Source organism: Polypterus senegalus, chromosome 14 (assembly GCF_016835505.1).
Source record: "Polypterus senegalus isolate Bchr_013 chromosome 14, ASM1683550v1, whole genome shotgun sequence".
Classification (NCBI taxonomy): Eukaryota; Metazoa; Chordata; class Cladistia; order Polypteriformes; family Polypteridae; genus Polypterus; species Polypterus senegalus.
Genome location: NC_053167.1, coordinates 32,597,972 through 32,617,585, shown reverse-complemented (window position 1 = coordinate 32,617,585; position 19,614 = coordinate 32,597,972). Strand labels below are relative to the sequence as shown.

The 19,614-nt window shown below is 36.3% G+C and overlaps 1 protein-coding gene across 2 annotated transcripts in view; it reads right to left on the bottom strand.

The window, feature by feature from the left end:
• Nucleotides 1–19,614, bottom strand: part of dhx35 (DEAH-box helicase 35) — a 47,091-nt gene that overhangs the window by 19,463 nt on the left and 8,014 nt on the right. For both annotated transcript variants that reach the window (XM_039735058.1, XM_039735059.1), the window contains exons 4-12: nt 17,904–17,981; nt 15,134–15,238; nt 14,431–14,492; nt 10,609–10,678; nt 9,834–9,893; nt 4,292–4,404; nt 3,925–4,021; nt 2,763–2,921; nt 866–1,076 (exon numbers count right to left, since the gene is read on the bottom strand). In XM_039735058.1, the coding sequence (XP_039590992.1) occupies nt 866–1,076; nt 2,763–2,921; nt 3,925–4,021; nt 4,292–4,404; nt 9,834–9,893; nt 10,609–10,678; nt 14,431–14,492; nt 15,134–15,238; nt 17,904–17,981 (955 nt within the window). The remainder of the gene's footprint in view (nt 1–865; nt 1,077–2,762; nt 2,922–3,924; nt 4,022–4,291; nt 4,405–9,833; nt 9,894–10,608; nt 10,679–14,430; nt 14,493–15,133; nt 15,239–17,903; nt 17,982–19,614) is intronic.

Below are 19,614 nucleotides of genomic sequence, written 5' to 3'. Positions count from 1 at the left end.
TCCAGTTATGACCGTTACGCGTAAAATTTCGAAATGAAACCTGCCTAACTTTTGTAGGTAAGCTGTAAGGAATGAGCCTGACAAATTTCAGCCTTCTACTTACACGGGAAGTTGGAGAATTAGTGATGAGTCAGTCAGTCAGTGAGTCAGTCAGTCAGTGAGGGCTTTGCCTTTTATTAGTATAGATTGGAGGTTAAGTAATATACTGTCACACACATGTACATGGGAGGCAGCAGGGGTGCCTAGCAAACACCGAAATGAAAGACAGAGGGTAATCAAGTGTACTAACACCTCTTCTCCCATTCTCACAGGGGCAGTAAAGCCTAACTCTCTTCCGGTTCCAGACCACGCCTCTTGACGGCCTCACTTCTGCCTCTCCTCCAGATGACCCGCCTCTTCCTTCCCCTCAATTATAAAAACCCACCACCTTTGCTCTGCAGTCAGTCCTGAATGTGACTCAGTTCTAAAGCAGTACTCGGCGGAGTATCACGCAGCTTTATTTCTTTACAAGTTAAACTGTCAATATACAGGGTGGATCCCCCGAAACATTTCTTTGTGCTTTGTCTCTTAAAATACTCAGGTTCACAAATGAACTAAACAAACAAGCCTTAAGGTTTACTTTACTGCAGTGGTGGCCAAATTATGACCAAGTCACAGTAAGCAACACTGGTTAAATAATTTAAATGTGCTGCCTTAATAGCAACACTGTACTTTTTTAACTGACTGGTGAGGAGGATGTTGATGAAAGTTGATGTACTGTTGTAGATGGAGAGTTTAAGAAAAAAAATAAGGACACAATACACTACACGGTGCCTCCTAGTGAAAAATAAAACATGCTGTTATGTATTAAAATTAAGCTGCTTACCAGAGTAAAGCCTGAAGCATTTCCCAGAACGGTTCCGTCCCGCTCTTCCCGCTCTCTGATTAGCTGAAGCCTGGGAGACAGGAACAACTACTAGGGACTCGATAGTAGTTTTTGGGTTGTACGCTCTTAGCTTTACAAAGCCACAGTCAACAACAAATACAATGCCATTTACAGTAATGGAGGTCTCTGCAATATTTGTGGCAACAATTACCTATAATAAGAAAAGGAGATTAATCAAATTGAGTCTTACAGTTATCTATTTGGAGAGTGCAAAGACAACAAAAATGAGCAGCATCTGCAAACTGCTTTGTTTTCTTTTCTTTGACTTTATCATCAAATGCTTAACTGTGTTAACACACCCCTTGTGTGAACCCATTTCTGTCTAATAAAGGATCATAGTAACAAAAGACACAAGGAAAAAATACCTCTGAGCAGGACACCAATTTATCTATAATAAGTGGTCCCTGCAATGGACTGGCACCCTGCCCCTGTTGTCTCTTGTTTTGCATGTAGTTAGTTTAATGTAAACTTGCAAAGATTTCATAAAAACCTATCACAAGTAATATTTTTATTGACTTAAAATAAAAAAAGCAAAATAATCAACATTAACAATGTATTCATTATTCTGGTAATGATTACAATTACAGTACGGGATGCTTTACAAGCAAATTATTGAAACTAATATTTATGTAACTACACAAATTCCTCATGCTGTAAACACATATGCTGAAAGACCTTTATGCAAGAACAAATGCTGAAATTAGTTTTGAAGAGAACCATTTATAGTTAAATGTAGCAAATATTAAAAAAAAAATAATAAAATAGCAATGGCTAAAAACAAATATATTTCCAACTGAATAGCATTTTCAAAAACAAAACTAATCTAATTTAATTATTACTGAATTGAGCTTTTATTTTTAATGAAAATAAAACCTGGAGGCATAAATTATCATCATCAATTTTAGCATATATTAGTGCAAGTAAAAATATGTAGAATATCAAAGTTATTTTCAATTTTAGATATAAAATCATGACACATAGAGACTTTGTGCTTTTCTGGGGTATCTGGATAGATTCTTAAGTCACTGCACCTTCTTTTAAAAATTTACCTGTATTGCCCATCTCTACATAAACACACAAATCTGGTACACAAGATGCTAGTAGTCTCTATAAAGCATGACAATCAAACATGGAATTAATAATTATTGCTCACTTCTAATCTGCCATATGTTTTTAAGGATTAATGGATGGATGGATGGATAGAACTGTAGTTGTCCTCAGGGAGAAATTTGGCTTTTTACAGCAATATATAAACCATACTTGAGTATTAATTTCATTGGTATGGTGTGCAAAGTAAATAATAACTCAGGCCTGGAGAAGTCATTACCATGTTGAAGCATACAGTGAAATTATTCCAGTTTAAAGGATAATTAGGGTTAGCTGTTTGAATTTTTTGGTTAACAATCAAGAATGATTTAAACCATCCCTGGTGTGGGGTGGGAGCCTATCCCAGCTAGCATAGGACACAAGGCAGGACTAAACCCTGAACAGGACGCCATTGCAGGGTGAACACACACACACAAGCCAATTTAGTCTTTGGACTGTAGGAGGAAAAAAGAGCACCCGGAGAAAACCCATGCAGATAAAAGGGGTATGGAAAATATGCCCTAACTAAAAAATTACAATGCAAAAAACATACAAGAGTGTGTATTTTAACGTATTATTTCATCATTTGTTTCAATGTGCTGTGAAACACTCACACAGAAAGAATAACTGAACTCTTAATAATAGCTTTCTGTTATTTTGCCAAAAATATGTAGATTTTTAAATTAATAATAACAATGAAATAACTGAAAAGGCAGCATTTGGTGAAAATGCTATAGAAAAGGGAACCCACTTTGCGGACAGTAGGGGGAACCCTCTCAAAAACTTTCATCTGTTCAGAATATGGCAACCCAGCATACATAGGCAAAACACGCAGGTGTGTTTTCATACCCGAGCGTGACAGTGCCCGGGCCTGCTCTCTCAACATGGTTGCCACCCCCTCTACTTCTTCCTGTAAAGAGAAAAAAAAAAGGGTACCTTTCAAGTTAAAGAAATCAGTGAAATGTTTTTATACCATATATAATAATGAACATATTAAGGGCACAATAAAATGCAGCATCAATGAATGATAGTAAGGGAAAAGAATTTATATTTCCTATAATTACAGTATTAGGTAGATTATTAAGCACATAAACAACTGAAATACACCATTCTCAAAATTATAAAGTAAATGAAAAAATGCAAGCTGTCCTATTTTACGGTGTACAGTATATGCTATTAATCATTTTACATGCTCTGCTCCGTTTCTATCTAAAATTTACCTTTCAGAATTCACATGTATCTAAAAACATTGCCTTTGAATAATGGAATACATACTGTATATATAAAATATGTGGTTCACCCAATATACAACTCTGCATCCTGTGTTTCTTAACATCTTATTCTTAATCTACCATTATCTCATGTAAATGAAAAACATTTCCTACTTGGGTCATCCATAACTTAAAAGTGCGTGCTGCTTTGAGAGTTCAGTGGAGAGGGATGCAAAGGATAAATGCAGCTGGTTTTAAAGTTGGGATGGTCGTATAAATATGAATGCTCACCTATTCTTGTCAAATGGCTCTACCATGTCTGAGTTCTCAGAGAGACTTAAAAGTAGAGAGACTTCAAAGATTTAAAAGTAAATCGTTAACTGTGTTTTGAACAGCTTTCTTCATGCTTTTGGTACTAAATGTAAGATGACCAAATAGTACATTTTTATTTCTTGTATCACTACTAATAATAGCCTTATGACATTTGATGTTTCTTTTATGATAATATTAAGAAACAGCTTCTAATATGTAAACTAAAATAAAAAAACTAAAATCATGCAGATGATGATTTTTCAGAATTGTAAGATATAAGCAGAATGATTAATATACAGTACAGGAACAGTGAAACAAGTATCAAATGCATAAAAATCTATATGTAAAAAGAAATGCAAATAAGTCTTCCGTACTAGGTCACATTTATACCTGTCCAGTAAGAAAAACAAGGATGTCCCCCCTTTCATCACTCTCATGAATTTTCATCACTGTGTCCACTGAAGCCTTGACGTAGTCTGGGAATGGACTGAAAGTATGAACATAGAAATATAGTCCTTCACTCCATGCTGCTTTACTGATTTACTTTAAAGTACTTACACTATGCATTTAGCTTCACATTGCTATAATTAAAGACTATAAGATAAAAATGACAAGCTTAAGCCCAGAATGTTTTTTCTTGAGATAATAAGTACATTTCTGAAAATCACATTATGTGCAATCACACCTAGTCTCTTAAGACTAATATATCTTACAAAATATAACTTCAGTTTGCAATGTTAATCTAAAAATTCTGTACCTCATGGAGTAAAAGATATCCACACGATGGGTTCGCCCTTCTACAGTAAGTATTCCACAGGTATCCTTACTTGGATCTCCAGACTCATTCTGATTGTAAAATTCTTTAAATTTCTATTTTGGCAAGAAAGAGAAATGCACAAGGTTCATTTATATTCATACTCTTACCTTACCAGGTGACTGCAATACACTAAACTAAATATGGTACAGAATATTTTGACAAAACTACTGTAGTCAGGACAGGTTCAGGCACCTACAATCCTGAACTCCATTAAGTGGGTTTGAGGATGGGTGGATGGATAGATACACTTCCAAGATTTTCATCATTTAATTAACTGAACATTCCAACAGAAAAACTACTCTAAAAAGGTATGTTAATCTTAAAAGCATATAGAAACATATCTTTTATTTCACTTAACTGACAAGTAATGTCTGTCGGAAAGTAAATGATGTTGCATTATTATATTACTAGACATTAAGCCCATTACAATAACGGGCGCTAGAACAGTAGTGCATAAACATTAGTAGGAACAGTCTATATTAAATGGCAAGGGACCTTGTATGTGGCTGTAATATGTGTCACTGTATTGTGTGCCTTTAATTTTCTCTCTCAGTAATACTGGTTTGTATTTCCATAAAATGCCTGCAATTTTGTCTGACAGTAATACAGTGAAACCTCAGTTTACGACCATAATTCAATCCAAAACTCTGGTCGTAACCCGATTTGGTTGTGAACTGAAGTAATTTCTCCCATAGGATTGTATGTAAATATAATTAATCCGTTCCAGACTGTATGAACTGCATGTAAATATGTTTTTTTAAGTTTTTAAGCACAAATATAGTTAATTATACCATTGAATGCACAGCGTAATAGAAAAACTAAATAGTTTTAAACACAGGGGAAAAAAAGAACATTTGAAAAATCCGTAATTTAATAAACAACCAAGAAAAGTAACATTGGCATAATGCACGCGCAGGCCTGTGTGTGTGTGTGTGTCTCTCTCTCTCTCGCGCCTGTGTGTGTCTGTCTCGTGTGTGTGTGTGTGTGTCTCGTGTGCGCGTGTGTGTCTGTCTCGCGCGCGCGCCCACGCACCTGTGTGTGTCTCCCTCTCTGCACACACAGGGAATGCACAGGAAGAGACTGAACACGTGCCATGTGGCCCCGCGCATGCGCACTTCACCAGAAGACACACACACGGACACCTGGACGCACACAAGGGTTTTATTAAAGAGGATATTGGGTACAAGACTGTAACGTCTCATCACACAACAAATGAAAAAAAATCACAAGTTGCATATAAAGGAATAATTTTGTATATACTGTACTTAAAGTTCACCTTTTCTTATTCAGTTAGAAACTACAAGCAAAGTAAAAGCAACCCCATCTATCGACTCATTTCCTGGTTTTTGCTTTTCTAATTCCTGCACGCAATAAAGCATGATTTAGCTCTTCAAAGGACAGCAATTAACCATTTTGCCAACACAGGAAAACTCAAGGATGCCATTCAACCTAATATTACATATTTAGATTGGGAAAGATCACAAGATCCTGAACAAAGAGAGGGTTAGCATGCAGACTCCATACAGAAGGCGAATAAATCTGGAATTATTAATTGCCAGCCACTAAAATTGTGCCGGAGTGACAATGACTGCAAAGCAGATGAAGATGCAAAATGGCCAAAAATGTGTGTAGTTGCATGAATTACATCAGCTTTTACCCGTCTGACATTTGTAATGAAACTATTCAGGTTCTGTTGAAAAGACTAAATCAAAATATTGAGCGAAACCCCTAATTTTACTACCCGATTATACAAATGCTATGCTTGTTGGCTTCCTATCAAAATTACTCATACATGATATACTTCAGTACTACAGAAAATATGCCACTGGAAACAATACTGTGAGACAATAAAATAAAAATATAACACAATAAAATTAATGTCTTCAAATTACCAAAGAAACATATCTTCATTATACTGTACTTACCTGCAAATGGTAAAACCAGCTAAAAATACTTTGTAAATTCTGCAAAAATTCAGTGGCAATTAATCTGATATATCTAGAGAGCAACAACCATGCTAATTAGTGCAGTGCAGTTCATCTATTACTATAAATACTTCACAGTATTTTCTAAGGAAGAATTAACCTTACATGTAACATTATTATGTACTTTAAAGGAACACTACACCCAAAGATAATGTATATGTTACTTATCCCATGCAGTTTGTAGTAGCGACTGGGGAAAAAATGTTGTCTTTAGTTTTCGTGGAAAAAGTACATAAAGATTCAAACTGAATGGCACCCAGCAGTGAAAAAAAGAAAAAAAAATCCCATGTAACTTGAGTCTTAAATTCCACGTTTCTACATTTCCATTATCCACTTGCATTCTCAGAATTTGCACAATACATGTATTTTCTGCTAACATTCTCTTAATATTTTTGAAAAATTCAGCTCAAGAGACAAACAGGAAAGGCAATTCCCACAATACTAGGTGTTTGACTTGAAGATCTGCCTTCAACCTCATTCACGAGTCAAGAAATCTGTCAAACACACAGTATTGCAGAAATGTGTCTTTCCTATTTATCTTCTGCGTTAAGTTTTACAGAAGTATTAATTCGCGTTTTAGAAAAAAATACATTTAATTTGCAAGTTCTGAGAACACAAAACGTTAACGGACAAAATAAATTTGGCAAACTGGAGGACAGCATTCAGTCCATCGAGCCTGTTTGTTTAGCTAATAGCTAAGCTGTCCCAATATTTCATCCAGATACTACTTAAAGATTTGCCAAGTTTTCTGCTTCAACTACATTCTGTGTGCACAGAAGTGTTTTCTGGCTTCAGTCGTAAATGCCCACTTGTATTTTAAGATACAAGTTACATGAGAATTTTTGTTTCTTTTTCAGATGGACGTTATTCACAGTTTGCCATTGTCCAGAGGTGGTCACCACTCACCATTCAGTTTCAATTTTGTAATGTACATTCCCCTCAAAAACATTAGATTAAAAATTATTCTAAACCACCACTACCCACTACACATGGCAAGTAACATAAAAAATATAATTTTTGGGTGGAGTATTACTTCAATAATTATTATTATTAATTAGATACCTACATTCAACTTTGACTATCAAGTTCAAGAAAACATAGCATGTAAGCACTATGTATGCATACTTTTAGAACCATGTGCAGAAACAAAAATATCAATGATGCAAAACACTTTACCAAAGAACTAAGCGCATTCTGCATGGGATTACCTTTCAGAATGCATTATAAAGCATTTTAGCCTACACCACATTTTTCCCTTAACACAAAATGAACAAGTTTGTATTTATAGAGAAATGTGAGTTTGCTTTGACAGATAAACAAAATGGCAAATTGACTGATGAATTAGTTCTGTGCCCATATACACAATGTAATTTCTAACATTACTTTCCAACTCATACTAAAATAACATTTACTTTGATTGTCAATCTCAAAGTAGCTAGGCTCCCATTCTATCGGTATTAGACCATGACAACTTTTTGAACCAATATACACTACTGGACAAAATTTTTGGAACACCTTCATCTTTCCAGTTTTTATTGAAATGTAAGCAGTTCAAGCCCCATGATTAACCTGAAATGGTACAAAGGTAACCAGTAAACTGCCAGAGGTTTAAAAGAAACTGAAAAATATTTTTCAGTTATACAAAAAGGCCTTTTTCAGGGAGCAAGTAATAGGTAAACTACCTACACCTTTTCTACAGTAATGGAAATTAATTAAGTCTATTACAGTTGATTCAAACACTTCCTGCAGATGTCACAACTTCTGTTGATTACTTACAAACCCTTTGTCTGTATAAAAGCAGTGTTGGAACTAAGTGTTGATCTATATCCTCTGAAACATTACTTGGGCAGTATTGCACTGTATATTTCTTTTATAATTCTGAAAACAGGCAATTAACAACAAAATCATTATAACCCTTAAAGTGTACATCTTTATTTTAGAAAAACTGGAAAGAAAGCCAAGGTGTTAATGAATACGGTTTCCTACACCATCAAAAAGGAACTTGGAAACTGGAAGACATGCTGAAAAAAAGCACCTGCAACTGTGGACTTGCTGTTTTATAGGATCTCCTGCTATAGATGATGTAATGCCAGCTCTTTCTTTTGGTGATTCATCCCTGGCTGATGCAGCTTGTCCAGCGCCATTGCAATGTGCGTGCAGTTGACCACTCTGATTACACTTGGAAAAACTGGACAATGCTGCAATTTGCGCTTTGATGTTTGCCAATTCAACCACATTGTAAAGAAATCTGATCGATCTGGATGACAAGCGAATAATTCCATCCCATACAGCTGGCATGGTGCAATTCAGTGATGACTGAAATACCAGATCGATCAGGAAGTTCACACTGAAAAGCCCCTGTGGCTAAAAACCAGAGGGTGGACAGAACTTGCAAAAGAGCAAGTAGAACACAATTCTCAATGTCAGCCTTTGTAAAGCCAGCGCCAGTCATCATGCAGCCCCAAGAGGATAGCTCTTGGAAATCAAAATCGACTTAGAAGCCAGTCATTATCATCTATAAATACGCACTCTCTTCTAATTCTTCCATTTGCGATATCTTCCAGTAACGCTAAAGCAGCTGTGGTAGTTTGAATGCTTTGGCCATTCAGTGCACTATTATATTGTTAAATTAAACAATAATTAATTAAACAATTGTAAACGATATGCAATTCATTTCGGTGTATTTGATAAATCCCGCATCATCGATGCAAATCTGAAAAAGAAAGGGACACCACACAGAAACAGTAGCACTGCTTTGACACTGGGTGCCACCAGTTTGCAAAACCGAGCAGAAGCATGCATATGCACAGTGTTAAGTTGCCGTGAAAATATGTGTAGCTTTATGAAAAGTTTAGTTTTTACACATCTCGAAGTGAGTATGGAAACGAGCATACGCAACATTTTATACATGAGGCCCCAAGTCAATGAAACCAGTAGTTAAATAAATGATAGATAGATAGATAGATAGATAGATAGATAGATAGATAGATAGATAGATAGACAGACAGACAGACACACACTTACTTTATTAATCCCCAAAGGGAAGTTCATATTCATATCAAATGTACAAGGAAGCCTCAAATTACAACATTAGTTTTTCAACCATTGAAATACTTTGAGAACTGAAATGAGCTTCACTGACCCTAGACTATTCATCATGCCTAGCAAAAGAAATACAGGACCACTAAGGGAAGTGTCATGTAATATAAAATATGGAATGTATAGTTCTTAAAGCTAACCAGTTACTGAGCAAACATTTCAGAACTGGACGGCTTTAAAATCATATTCCTATTAAGGGTAAGCAGTTTAATTGCTTCAATAATACTCTTATGATTTATTACACAGTTGTTATGGAGGAACAGTTGTATCCTGTATTGTCCCCCCAATCCACACCTGTCTTACATGATAAGGATTAATATTTAGTGCCACCATAAAGTACCTGAAACTCAAATTAATACTCTGAAGAAACACTGCCAAATAAGAAACAAAGTACGTACCTCAGCATCCAATGTAGCAGAAGCTACAATCAGTCGGAGGTCATCACGTTTCTTTTGGATCTGGGAAGGAAATTTTTTAAATTTCAATAGATAAATATTTTTGAAAACTGTTAAAAGCAATCCAAGCTATATTTTCAACATGATAAACCTATTTATTCATCCCAAACAGAATTACAATCATGTATTATGTTTTCTGAGCACATTAGTGTTCTCTAGGTCATTCAGAAAGGATTCCCAAACACAGTCTTTCAAATTAAGGAAGCAACTCATGCATAATCATATCTCAATTATAATATTAATTGACTTATGCTGTCATCAGTTTTTGTTCATCACATTGAAATGCGATTTGTTTTACCATATATTCAATCTAATTTGTATGTTCATATAAATGATGTATAGTTTCATTATTTTTCTTATAGCTGGAAGCTTGTCCAAGCCCTAAGAGCCAGTACTCAGTGAAGACTACAAAACACAATACATTGAACTGAATAGTGGTCTGTAATTTATTATACACTCTGCAAGAAAAGTAATTGATACCGAATGTTTTAAGTTTGTTTCAGTAACACTTTATGACTGTAATAACATAACAGCAACAAATAAATGTGTTAAGACATGCTCCACAACATTACTACCAGTTTTAAATCTTTAAGTATATAAGTCACTGTAACTATAGTTCTGTACTGAACATACAAACCTATGCCATGAGTGTGGACAAGATGTGTGTTTGGCAGTAAGAGGAAGGTAGAAGAAAATAAACTTCAGAATACAAACTAACCTTCTTGAGGAGGCCTATACTGATGTCTGTGTAGAGTGTTCTTTCATGTGCCTCATCAAGCATAAGAACACTAGAGATAATAAAAAATAAAAAACATAAAAAGAAATGAGAAATGCCATCTACAGGACACATAGCAAAGAAAATAAGGACACAAAAGAACACATAAAAGAGAAAAATGAATTAACTATTTCAAGATGGTAGATCTTAGTCCTGTAATGGCAGTAATGGTTTCACTGTTAAATCTGAAGATCACAATTTTCTCAACTAGGTACAGAAATTGTCCAAAAATCATGTTCACAGATTTATACTATATATTTATACTGTATTTATTGTTATTTGTGCAACATGATGTATACAAATGGACTGATGTATACAAATGGACTGAAGACACAATCAACATGCTTAATATGAACAACTAGCCAACCCGCAGCGTACCATACGGCGCATAATTAGGCCGGTTTTTTAATCATTTTTAAGCACAGGAAGAAAATTTAACATTTGCAAAATCGGTAATGTAATAAATCAGCAAGAAAAGCAACATTGTAACAATGCACGGAACGAACCAACACACAATCGTCCGTGCGGCGTAGCGAGGTGGGAGGGGGGTGTGAACAAAGTGCAGGAGCATCTAAGAAGACGCATGTTTGTCGCGGATGCGAATTGCTGTATGTGGTGTGTACAACACTTTGCTATGCTGCATGCGGTCGTGCATCATAACCGAAAACTCCTTTTTTAAAGACTGCTCACTTCATTGAGTTTTAACCTCAGTTGTAAAGGAATGTTTTAATGATCCCATGGGATACCCCTCGCAAACCGTTTTACACGCTGCATATGGCGATTCACCTCCGCGAGAAACATGCCTCTATTAACAGTCAACGTGTGGGAGGGGGGTGTGTACAAAGGGTAGGGACGAAAACAGTGGGAGCGTATGAGTCGCACTTAGTGGCAATTCCACGGTTTGCAGCCCGAATGGGGTTCAACGGCTTACCCACGCCTAGACACACGCTCAATCTCATGCATAATTATTTATTGAATGGTAAACACTTCTGGAAAGACACGTTGTCTAAAACAGGTTAGTGTGAGAATACAACAGTAAGTGAATGAAAAGATGGAACTCTGGAGAGAGGAAAATACAACACAATAGTGAACCCGCGGCATAACAAACGCCGCATAATTATTTATTGATGGTTGAACACTTCTGGAAAGACAAAGGGACACCCCTTGCAAACTGTTCTACACACTGCATACAGCGAATCACATCCGCGACATGATTTTTCCTAGATGGTCCTGTCGCGTCCACCCTCACACTCGAAGCATACACACTGCCTGCTCATGTGCCCGGTCGCAAGCCACGTCCAGCCTCGTTCTCGAAGCATACACACCACCTGGTTATGTATCCGCTCGCAAGAGAAACTCACGGAGAGCCGCCCACCAGCTGCCTGTGTGTGTGCCTCTGTCTGTCTCTGGCACGGCTTTCTCTTGCGCTGCCTCTGTGTGAACCGGTCAGGCACAGAGAAGGTCAGCTGCTGACAGAGCGTCTCGACTGTTGCAGGGCCTGCATCGGTGAAGCAGGTGAGACGGTAATGAAACAGAGGCACAGGGCTTATTGGTTGTTAAAGACTGATTCCTGCATTGTGCTTTAACCTCAGTTTTAAAGGATTGTTTTAAGGATCCCATGGGATACCCCTCGCAAACCGTTTCACACGCTGCATATGGCGATTCACCTCCGCGGGAAACATGCCTCTATGAACAGTCAACGTAGCTCGGAGGTACATGACATTAACCTGACCTGCACTGCATGTGGCCGCTACGACAGACGAACATAAATGACGCCATTTTTTCTGTGTCGTCGCGTCTGAGTTGGTGGGCGTGGCCCTGCGAGTTGTCATCGTATCCAATGGTCTTGGAGTTGGTGGGCGTGGCTCCTTCCTGTGTGCGCCATAGGTGTCTCACTTGTCGGCGGCTTAGTGAATCCACGCCCCTTCCGGCGTGCTTTTCATGGTTGTCTTGCCTTAGTGAATTATATATATATATAGATAGGCAGCCTCGGTTAGTCATTCATGTTTGTACTGAAGGACAACAATAATAATTTTTTACATTTATATAGCACTTTTCTAACTACTCAAAGCACTCCCCACACAGGGAGGACCCAGGAAGCGAACCCACAATCTATCTTAGTGCAAAGCAGCAACGTGACCACTGTGCCATCAGCAAGAGATGGACTAGCTTAATATACCCTCTTCTAGTATGAATCAGCTTTTTACAAGGCATCAGTCCATTGCCAGGGATGCACGTTCATGCCATTCATGTTTAATCAATTTAGGGTTCCCAGTCAAAGAATTATGCAATCTTTGGTTTTCCTCCTACATGCTAAAGTACCTGTAGAAAAACCTCGACACACATGAAAGAATGTAAAAGTTACAAACCAGGCAGGAACATGTTAGGTTTTATTTTCTGTATTGCATTTGCCTACACAAGAATATGAGCACACATGGGATTTTGATTTATCTTATGGATTTCAAGTTTGTAATAGTGAAGTATGCGATATATATGTTTATCTGATCATTAGTCCATTATAATTCTTCCCATTACATACAAGCTGTTAGACCTTGTGCACCCTGCTCGCTGTTCTTGCAATAATAACTCCACTACTGTCAAACAATTCACTGTTATGCCCCTCATTCACCTCAGTGCTGAAGGCCTTATTATTTTTGTTTAACTCCACTTAGTAAACATTTTTAGACTCTGCTGCTCCACTGAAGACTAGAAGCACTATATCTAAATCTAGTTAAATGATGCCACTAAGGCCATTAGACAATCATGTAGATAAGTTGAGCTTAAGTGAGGAAAAAGATAAGCTTCAGGTGTCTTCTGATATTTTAAGGGATAGCCTGTTAAATAACCAGAATGCTGTCAAGGATGCTAGAACTAAGTACAAACTATACATCATTCATTTTTGAATTAATCCTATTGTTCCTGCATGCCTTGATGTATCCCAGTCAACTTTCATAGTTTCTTTGTAGAAAAGGTTGCTGATATCACAGTTCACATTTCATCTGCTCATGACACGTCTGTACCTTTGACTTGTTCTGCTGACTCAGTTTGAACCAATGTCCACATTTGTACTAATGTCACTATAAATGGCAGGTTCCTTCCCTTGGTGAGATACATTTTTTAGTACTTTATTTTTAATAAATGTGCAACAATTACTAAAATTCACTTTTAACCTTCTCATTCTGGTGTACTGAGAGTTGATTAATGAGGAAAATAAGGAATTTAAATGGTTTTAGCATAGGACTGCAACATAATAAATTGTGAAAAAAGTGATGCTATCGGAATACTTTCAGAATGCACCATGAACAAGAATATACTACAACATATTTCATTTTACTGAAAACAAAAGACAAATCAGCCTACCTGATCCCAGTTCAGTTATGCTCTCAGTTGCTGAAATCTTGTGGGAAAAACCCTGAGAAAGTCTCTAGTAATATAATAGTGTTGTTGTCCTATTCAACCATACATAGCCCGACTAGGATACTTTAATAAACTATACAATGTATACAGGTGCAAGTTTACTTTTAAAATCTATTGTCACTTATGTTGTATTGTCGTCCACTGTGTGTTTATTTTGTGTTTTTAACTATCTCTAACTGGCTCTGCTTGATCATCATACTGCTAAACTTAACAAGTGAAAGCAAAGAAAAAATAACAATTAAGAGCAAAAAAGCTCCACCAATCTTTAACAGAGCTACAAACCATCTAAAAGGAATGTGAAATTAAATGAAAGTTACATACTGTATCATAAGGCACAGCTTGTCTTACCTATACTTCTTTAATAAAGGATCTGACATCATCTCTCGAACCAGCATACCATCTGTCAGAAACTAAATTAAAAAAAGAATTGCAGAGCTTTAAACAGAATGTTACTTGTATTGTTAAGAATGATCCGTATATAATGGGTGCTGAAATTTTATTGTGGAAGTGATTAAGTTTATACTAAGGCAATGAACAAAGACAAAACCTCTATTGGGAAGAACTGTGATGTCATTTGTTTTGCCAGTCCTTTTTGTTTTCTTTTCTGGTGTGTAACTGTTACTCTTTGCCACCCTAAAATCTACTGTAATTCAAGCACTATATATTTTCATATATTTACAAGTTATCTGTATTATAACGTCCACAACTTCCTTACTCATTTTTACTACTTGTACTAATATCTTGGCACATTATACTTGAATCTAATGGCTAGAATTTTCACAATGTTGCAAACACAACAGCTATGTAACAGGCAACATTACTATAGAAAACAAAATGCTGATGCAAAAACAACATATACTTCAGAAGCTGGAGTATACACAAAATGTTACAGTTTGTTTTTATTTTTTAATAAATTCAAATTTAGGCAGTGCCTCGCCTGAATATATTTTAGTATCAGTAACACACCATAAAAATGAGCTTGAGAAAATGTGCACATTATTTAAAACTTATCTGCTAAAATCTGTAACTTGACACTTTAAGAAAGATTTACCTTAATACGTGTAGCCTGAGGATCTGAGCAATCATCAAACCGAATTGTATATCCCACCTCATGACCCAGCATTGCTCCACGCTCTTCGGCTACACGACCAGCAACCTGAAAAAGGCGAAATAAGGCACAGTCAAAGCCATACGTTTTTTTCCACCACACATTATGTTGTAATACTACTTTTGAGTCCAAGAACACTGCACTTAAATTACTTAAACTAGTCAGCTATATCTAGCATAAGTGAAATGAATGCAGTATTAGCCATGACTTTAAATAATTAAATCTATCCAGCAAAAAAGCAGAATTAATTAAACAAGTACTTTGTTCTTGTTTTAATCAAAGCTACACAAGCATTATGTTTTTCTGTAGGAAAAGTCTTAAAATAGCAAAAAGGCAGAATAAAGAATATATTTTCTTTTACATTATTGAAATAAAACAAAATGGAAACAGCGAAAAGAAGAAGACAGATTTAGCAACACCAGAGACTTTCTGCTCGAAAGTTCTAGCTTGATTTCCACGTAGCAATAGGAGGTCTGTCTCTAATACTGAGAAGCAGTATTGTTGCTCAGCCGGAAATGACTTCAATAAGTGGTTTAAAACAGCCTCAATCTAGAGGTGTCTTTGAGCCAAAGGAGAGAAAGAGAATACTTTAGTGTACTTGTGAGGTGAACAAGCAGGAAAGCCATTTCTCTCTTTTTCCTTCGTAAAGAGGGTGCTTGATTGTGTGTGGGTAACACGTCCTTGGATTATCTTTTATGATTTATTTTCATTAAAGGCATCATTTTTGTACACATCTGGCCTCAATGGCTGTTGTGGAGTGGAAAACTGTCATTTTGGGACTGCAGGCACTATACTAAAAGAAAGTTACCATCCGATTGGTTACAGGATGTTCAGACAGACTGTGATGAACTGATTTGAACTCTGGACCTTTACTCATATATGATTTCATACAGAGCAATGTTGTGCAGCACTATGACAATATGTTTTCTGTTTTTCTTTCAGTCCTATGTATTTTGTCTAGTTATAACTTAAAACACCAGATGGGCCGCCTTTTCCCCCAAGGGAACTGGATGACAAACAGATAAACACTTGTAAAAACAGTGTTTTTTACATACTTTCTGATGAAAGCTTTTGGGACAAGCTGTCATTCAGGAGAATAATTAGCAGATTATACTATCATGAGGTTCAAAATCCAACCTGGTTATTTTAGCGTAAAGGTTGGACTGTCAGAAAGTAAGATACACAAACTCCATTACATCAAAAACACTGTATCGACCTGGACATATCAGTTGGACTGCTGAATCTAAATAAGCCGCCCAAAACGAAGCTCTATGTCTAATATAGACGACTGCTACCCTTCTGCTTTTATATCTTTACAAAAAGTATTGTTTACGGTTTTCTACTTTGAAGCAAAGGTTACATTTATCAATGCTTTACATCCAGACTTTGCTATTATTCACTATTTATTTATATCTTCTATCATTAATGTAATTTAGATTCTTTTCTGTTGCTAATAATTATTATGTTGCCTGCACATCTTGAATGATCGAAGTAATAAAGTAGATACAAGGCACATGGTATGGGACGACCACCAGTTTCTTTCTTACTGGGTGAGCGTGCTGAGGTAGGGGAGTCACCGAACTAGGAGCAAAACAGTTGGGAATACCAAATTATTCATTGGTAAGTGGCATTAATCAAAATCCATCAGCTTCCAGCCGCTATACATCCAGAGGCACCTGTGTGCTCCTCAGGACAAAGCTAGTGAATCCCTATGTGAAGAACTAAGGAGTGATCAGTTGTGCGGGCATGACTCTTAATCAGTGGATAGTGCCTGCACGTGTGTTGTATTGTTTGTGCTAAATTTAAGGTGCGAGAGTAAGTCAATCCATAATGCAACATGGTGAATCCCATTCATCCCACAATAATACAACAGCATCATTCTGTATGAAGAGTGTTACAACAGTAACCTAAATTTCAAGGGTCTATGTCAAGCTGGCCATAGTTAACCAAAGAGAGGAACTGTTAAACATTCATGCTTTGCAAATCATGCAGGGACTTAAATGAAAAGCTCTGAAAAGTACATTTTCATTGATGTCATGTTCTGGCAGTTAAAACCTCAGCTGACAACATGGTATTAAATATACCAATTAAGAAATTTTTCATTTCAAACCAAAGAATGCAACTGACAGACTTTTTCTCAATTAAGCAAAGCAACCAAACATTGTGTGCGACCTTGACTTTGTACAGCTTCTGATTTTCATAGAAGGTAAAATGGCCTCAGATTATCTTCAATTTATAAATCTGCAAAGATGCACAAAGGAAAATCACTATGTCGCTTAAACTAACAGAAGCTCATTTTCACAAGCAATCTGAGAGAAAGCCGACTTCTGGATTAATAATTATTAGCTACACTAATCTCTTTTCAGGCCATAACTCTACATGCACTAACTACAGAGACAGCAGTAAAGTACCCATGGATCTAATAAAAAGATATTTATCACTGAAAACTCCAAATGAACTAGACTGGCCTTCTACCTTGGTTGGAAACTTGCCTTAATCATAAAGACAACACTCATCAACATGATTATGTTTTGGAAATATGTTTTCTTGGTTGTTTACACCTAGGTTGAGCTGGAGACCTTTCTGAAGAGCAATATTATCAGGAATTCATTCTCATTCTAACTTATTCTTGGACTACTCTCTATCATTCATTGTATGAATCTGGTTCAAAGTCAAAAACTATGAAAGGTGCTCAGCGTCAAGAAACACTCACTGAAACTGCAGCCACTCTTCTTGGCTGTGTTATACCCACAACCTTTCCTTCTGCTGCCCATCCTGCCTCTAGTAGATACTGAAAAAAACAGAAAATCTGTTAAGTGCAATTTTCATTAACAAAGTCTCCTTTATCAAAATAAGAAACACTTATCTCTAAATGTATTTTGTATAGACTTTGGTATATTGGTACATTAAATTACTAGTTGGTGTTATTTTAACTGTTGTTAAATTAATATTGGAAATGAGATAAATATATTCTTACAATTTCATAGAAATTATAGGTGCAATACATATCGATCAGCTACACCATACACAACATTAACTGAAATTTTCTTTTTTTTTTAGTACTGAGTAACTTACCACTTCAAACACATTCCCAATACAAAGAGGTACAGTCATATGAAAAAGTACATATGCCTCTCAAAATGTTTTTCTTTTTTTTTAATATATGTAGACATATCAAGATGTGATATTAAACAGCATTTTGAGATAAAGGTGATGTAATTGAAAGAAAAAAGTAACGAAAATTTTGCATTGTAATAATTTATTCAATGAAAAACTAAAAAAAAAAAATACACCCTTGGCTTGAATAGCTAGTATTGCCCCCTTTAGTAGAAACAAACTCAAGTAGACATTTTATATAACTGTATACCAGTCTCTGTGTCTTGCATGCAGAACTCATTTCAAATCTACTCACAGTATCTTGATGGGATCCAGCTCCAGGCTTTGACTTGGCCATTCCGGATCTCTCCAGCTCTTTCTTATCAGCTATTTATTAGTGATTTAATTTGAATTTCCATTGCTATGTTGCAGGGTTCAATTTCAATTGAGCTTCAATCTTTTGACAAGCAGTCTTACATTATCTTTGTGCAATCTCAGGTACAATGAAGAATTCTCAATGACTTCTATGATGGTGAGCTGCCTAGGCCATGATGTAGCAAACCTGTCCCAAACCATAACATATTCCAAACCATGCTTTACGGTTCATATCAGGTCCTTCTGGTTAAACGCCATCTTTGGTTTTTGCCAAACGTGTCTTCAAGCATGGTGTCTAAATAAGTCTGTCCAGAGCGCATTGTTCCAGAAGTCCTGGTCTTTGCCTAGGTATTCATAGGCAAACATTACTCTTGCCCTGATGTCTTTTCTGGATAGCCTAGATTTACACCTGACAAACCTCCCATGTAGATCGAACGTGTTCAGCCTCCATTCATGCACTTTGACATCAGCAGTGGTAAGAATTAAGTGTGTACGTCTTGTCACAAAAATATGGGATTCTTGGAGACTTCTTCCAGCATCTGGCGCTCGGCTCGCAGCCTGAACTTACAGTGGTTTGAAATCTTTTCTTCTACCTGATTTTTCTTATAATAGAATAGTTAATTTATTTTTTTTAAATCCCTTCAATAACCCCCAGGCATCTATAATGCTCTTTCCAAAGGCCACAAAGAACTCTGTCAGTCTAGCATGGTGATAACATACACTTCAGCAGCAAACAGCAAATCAAATTAAATGTGTGAGGTTTAAATTAAAAATCAGGAGTGGTCTCCCTTAGCCTTTCTCGTATACTCAGATATGGGGATGGATGAAGGAGTAAACCACAAGACAATGATTATATTGTTATATTATGTACATTACAGAACCATCACCAACAAATCAAATCAAATTAATAATATATTGAACAATTATCATAAAAATAAAGTTGAAAAAAATTG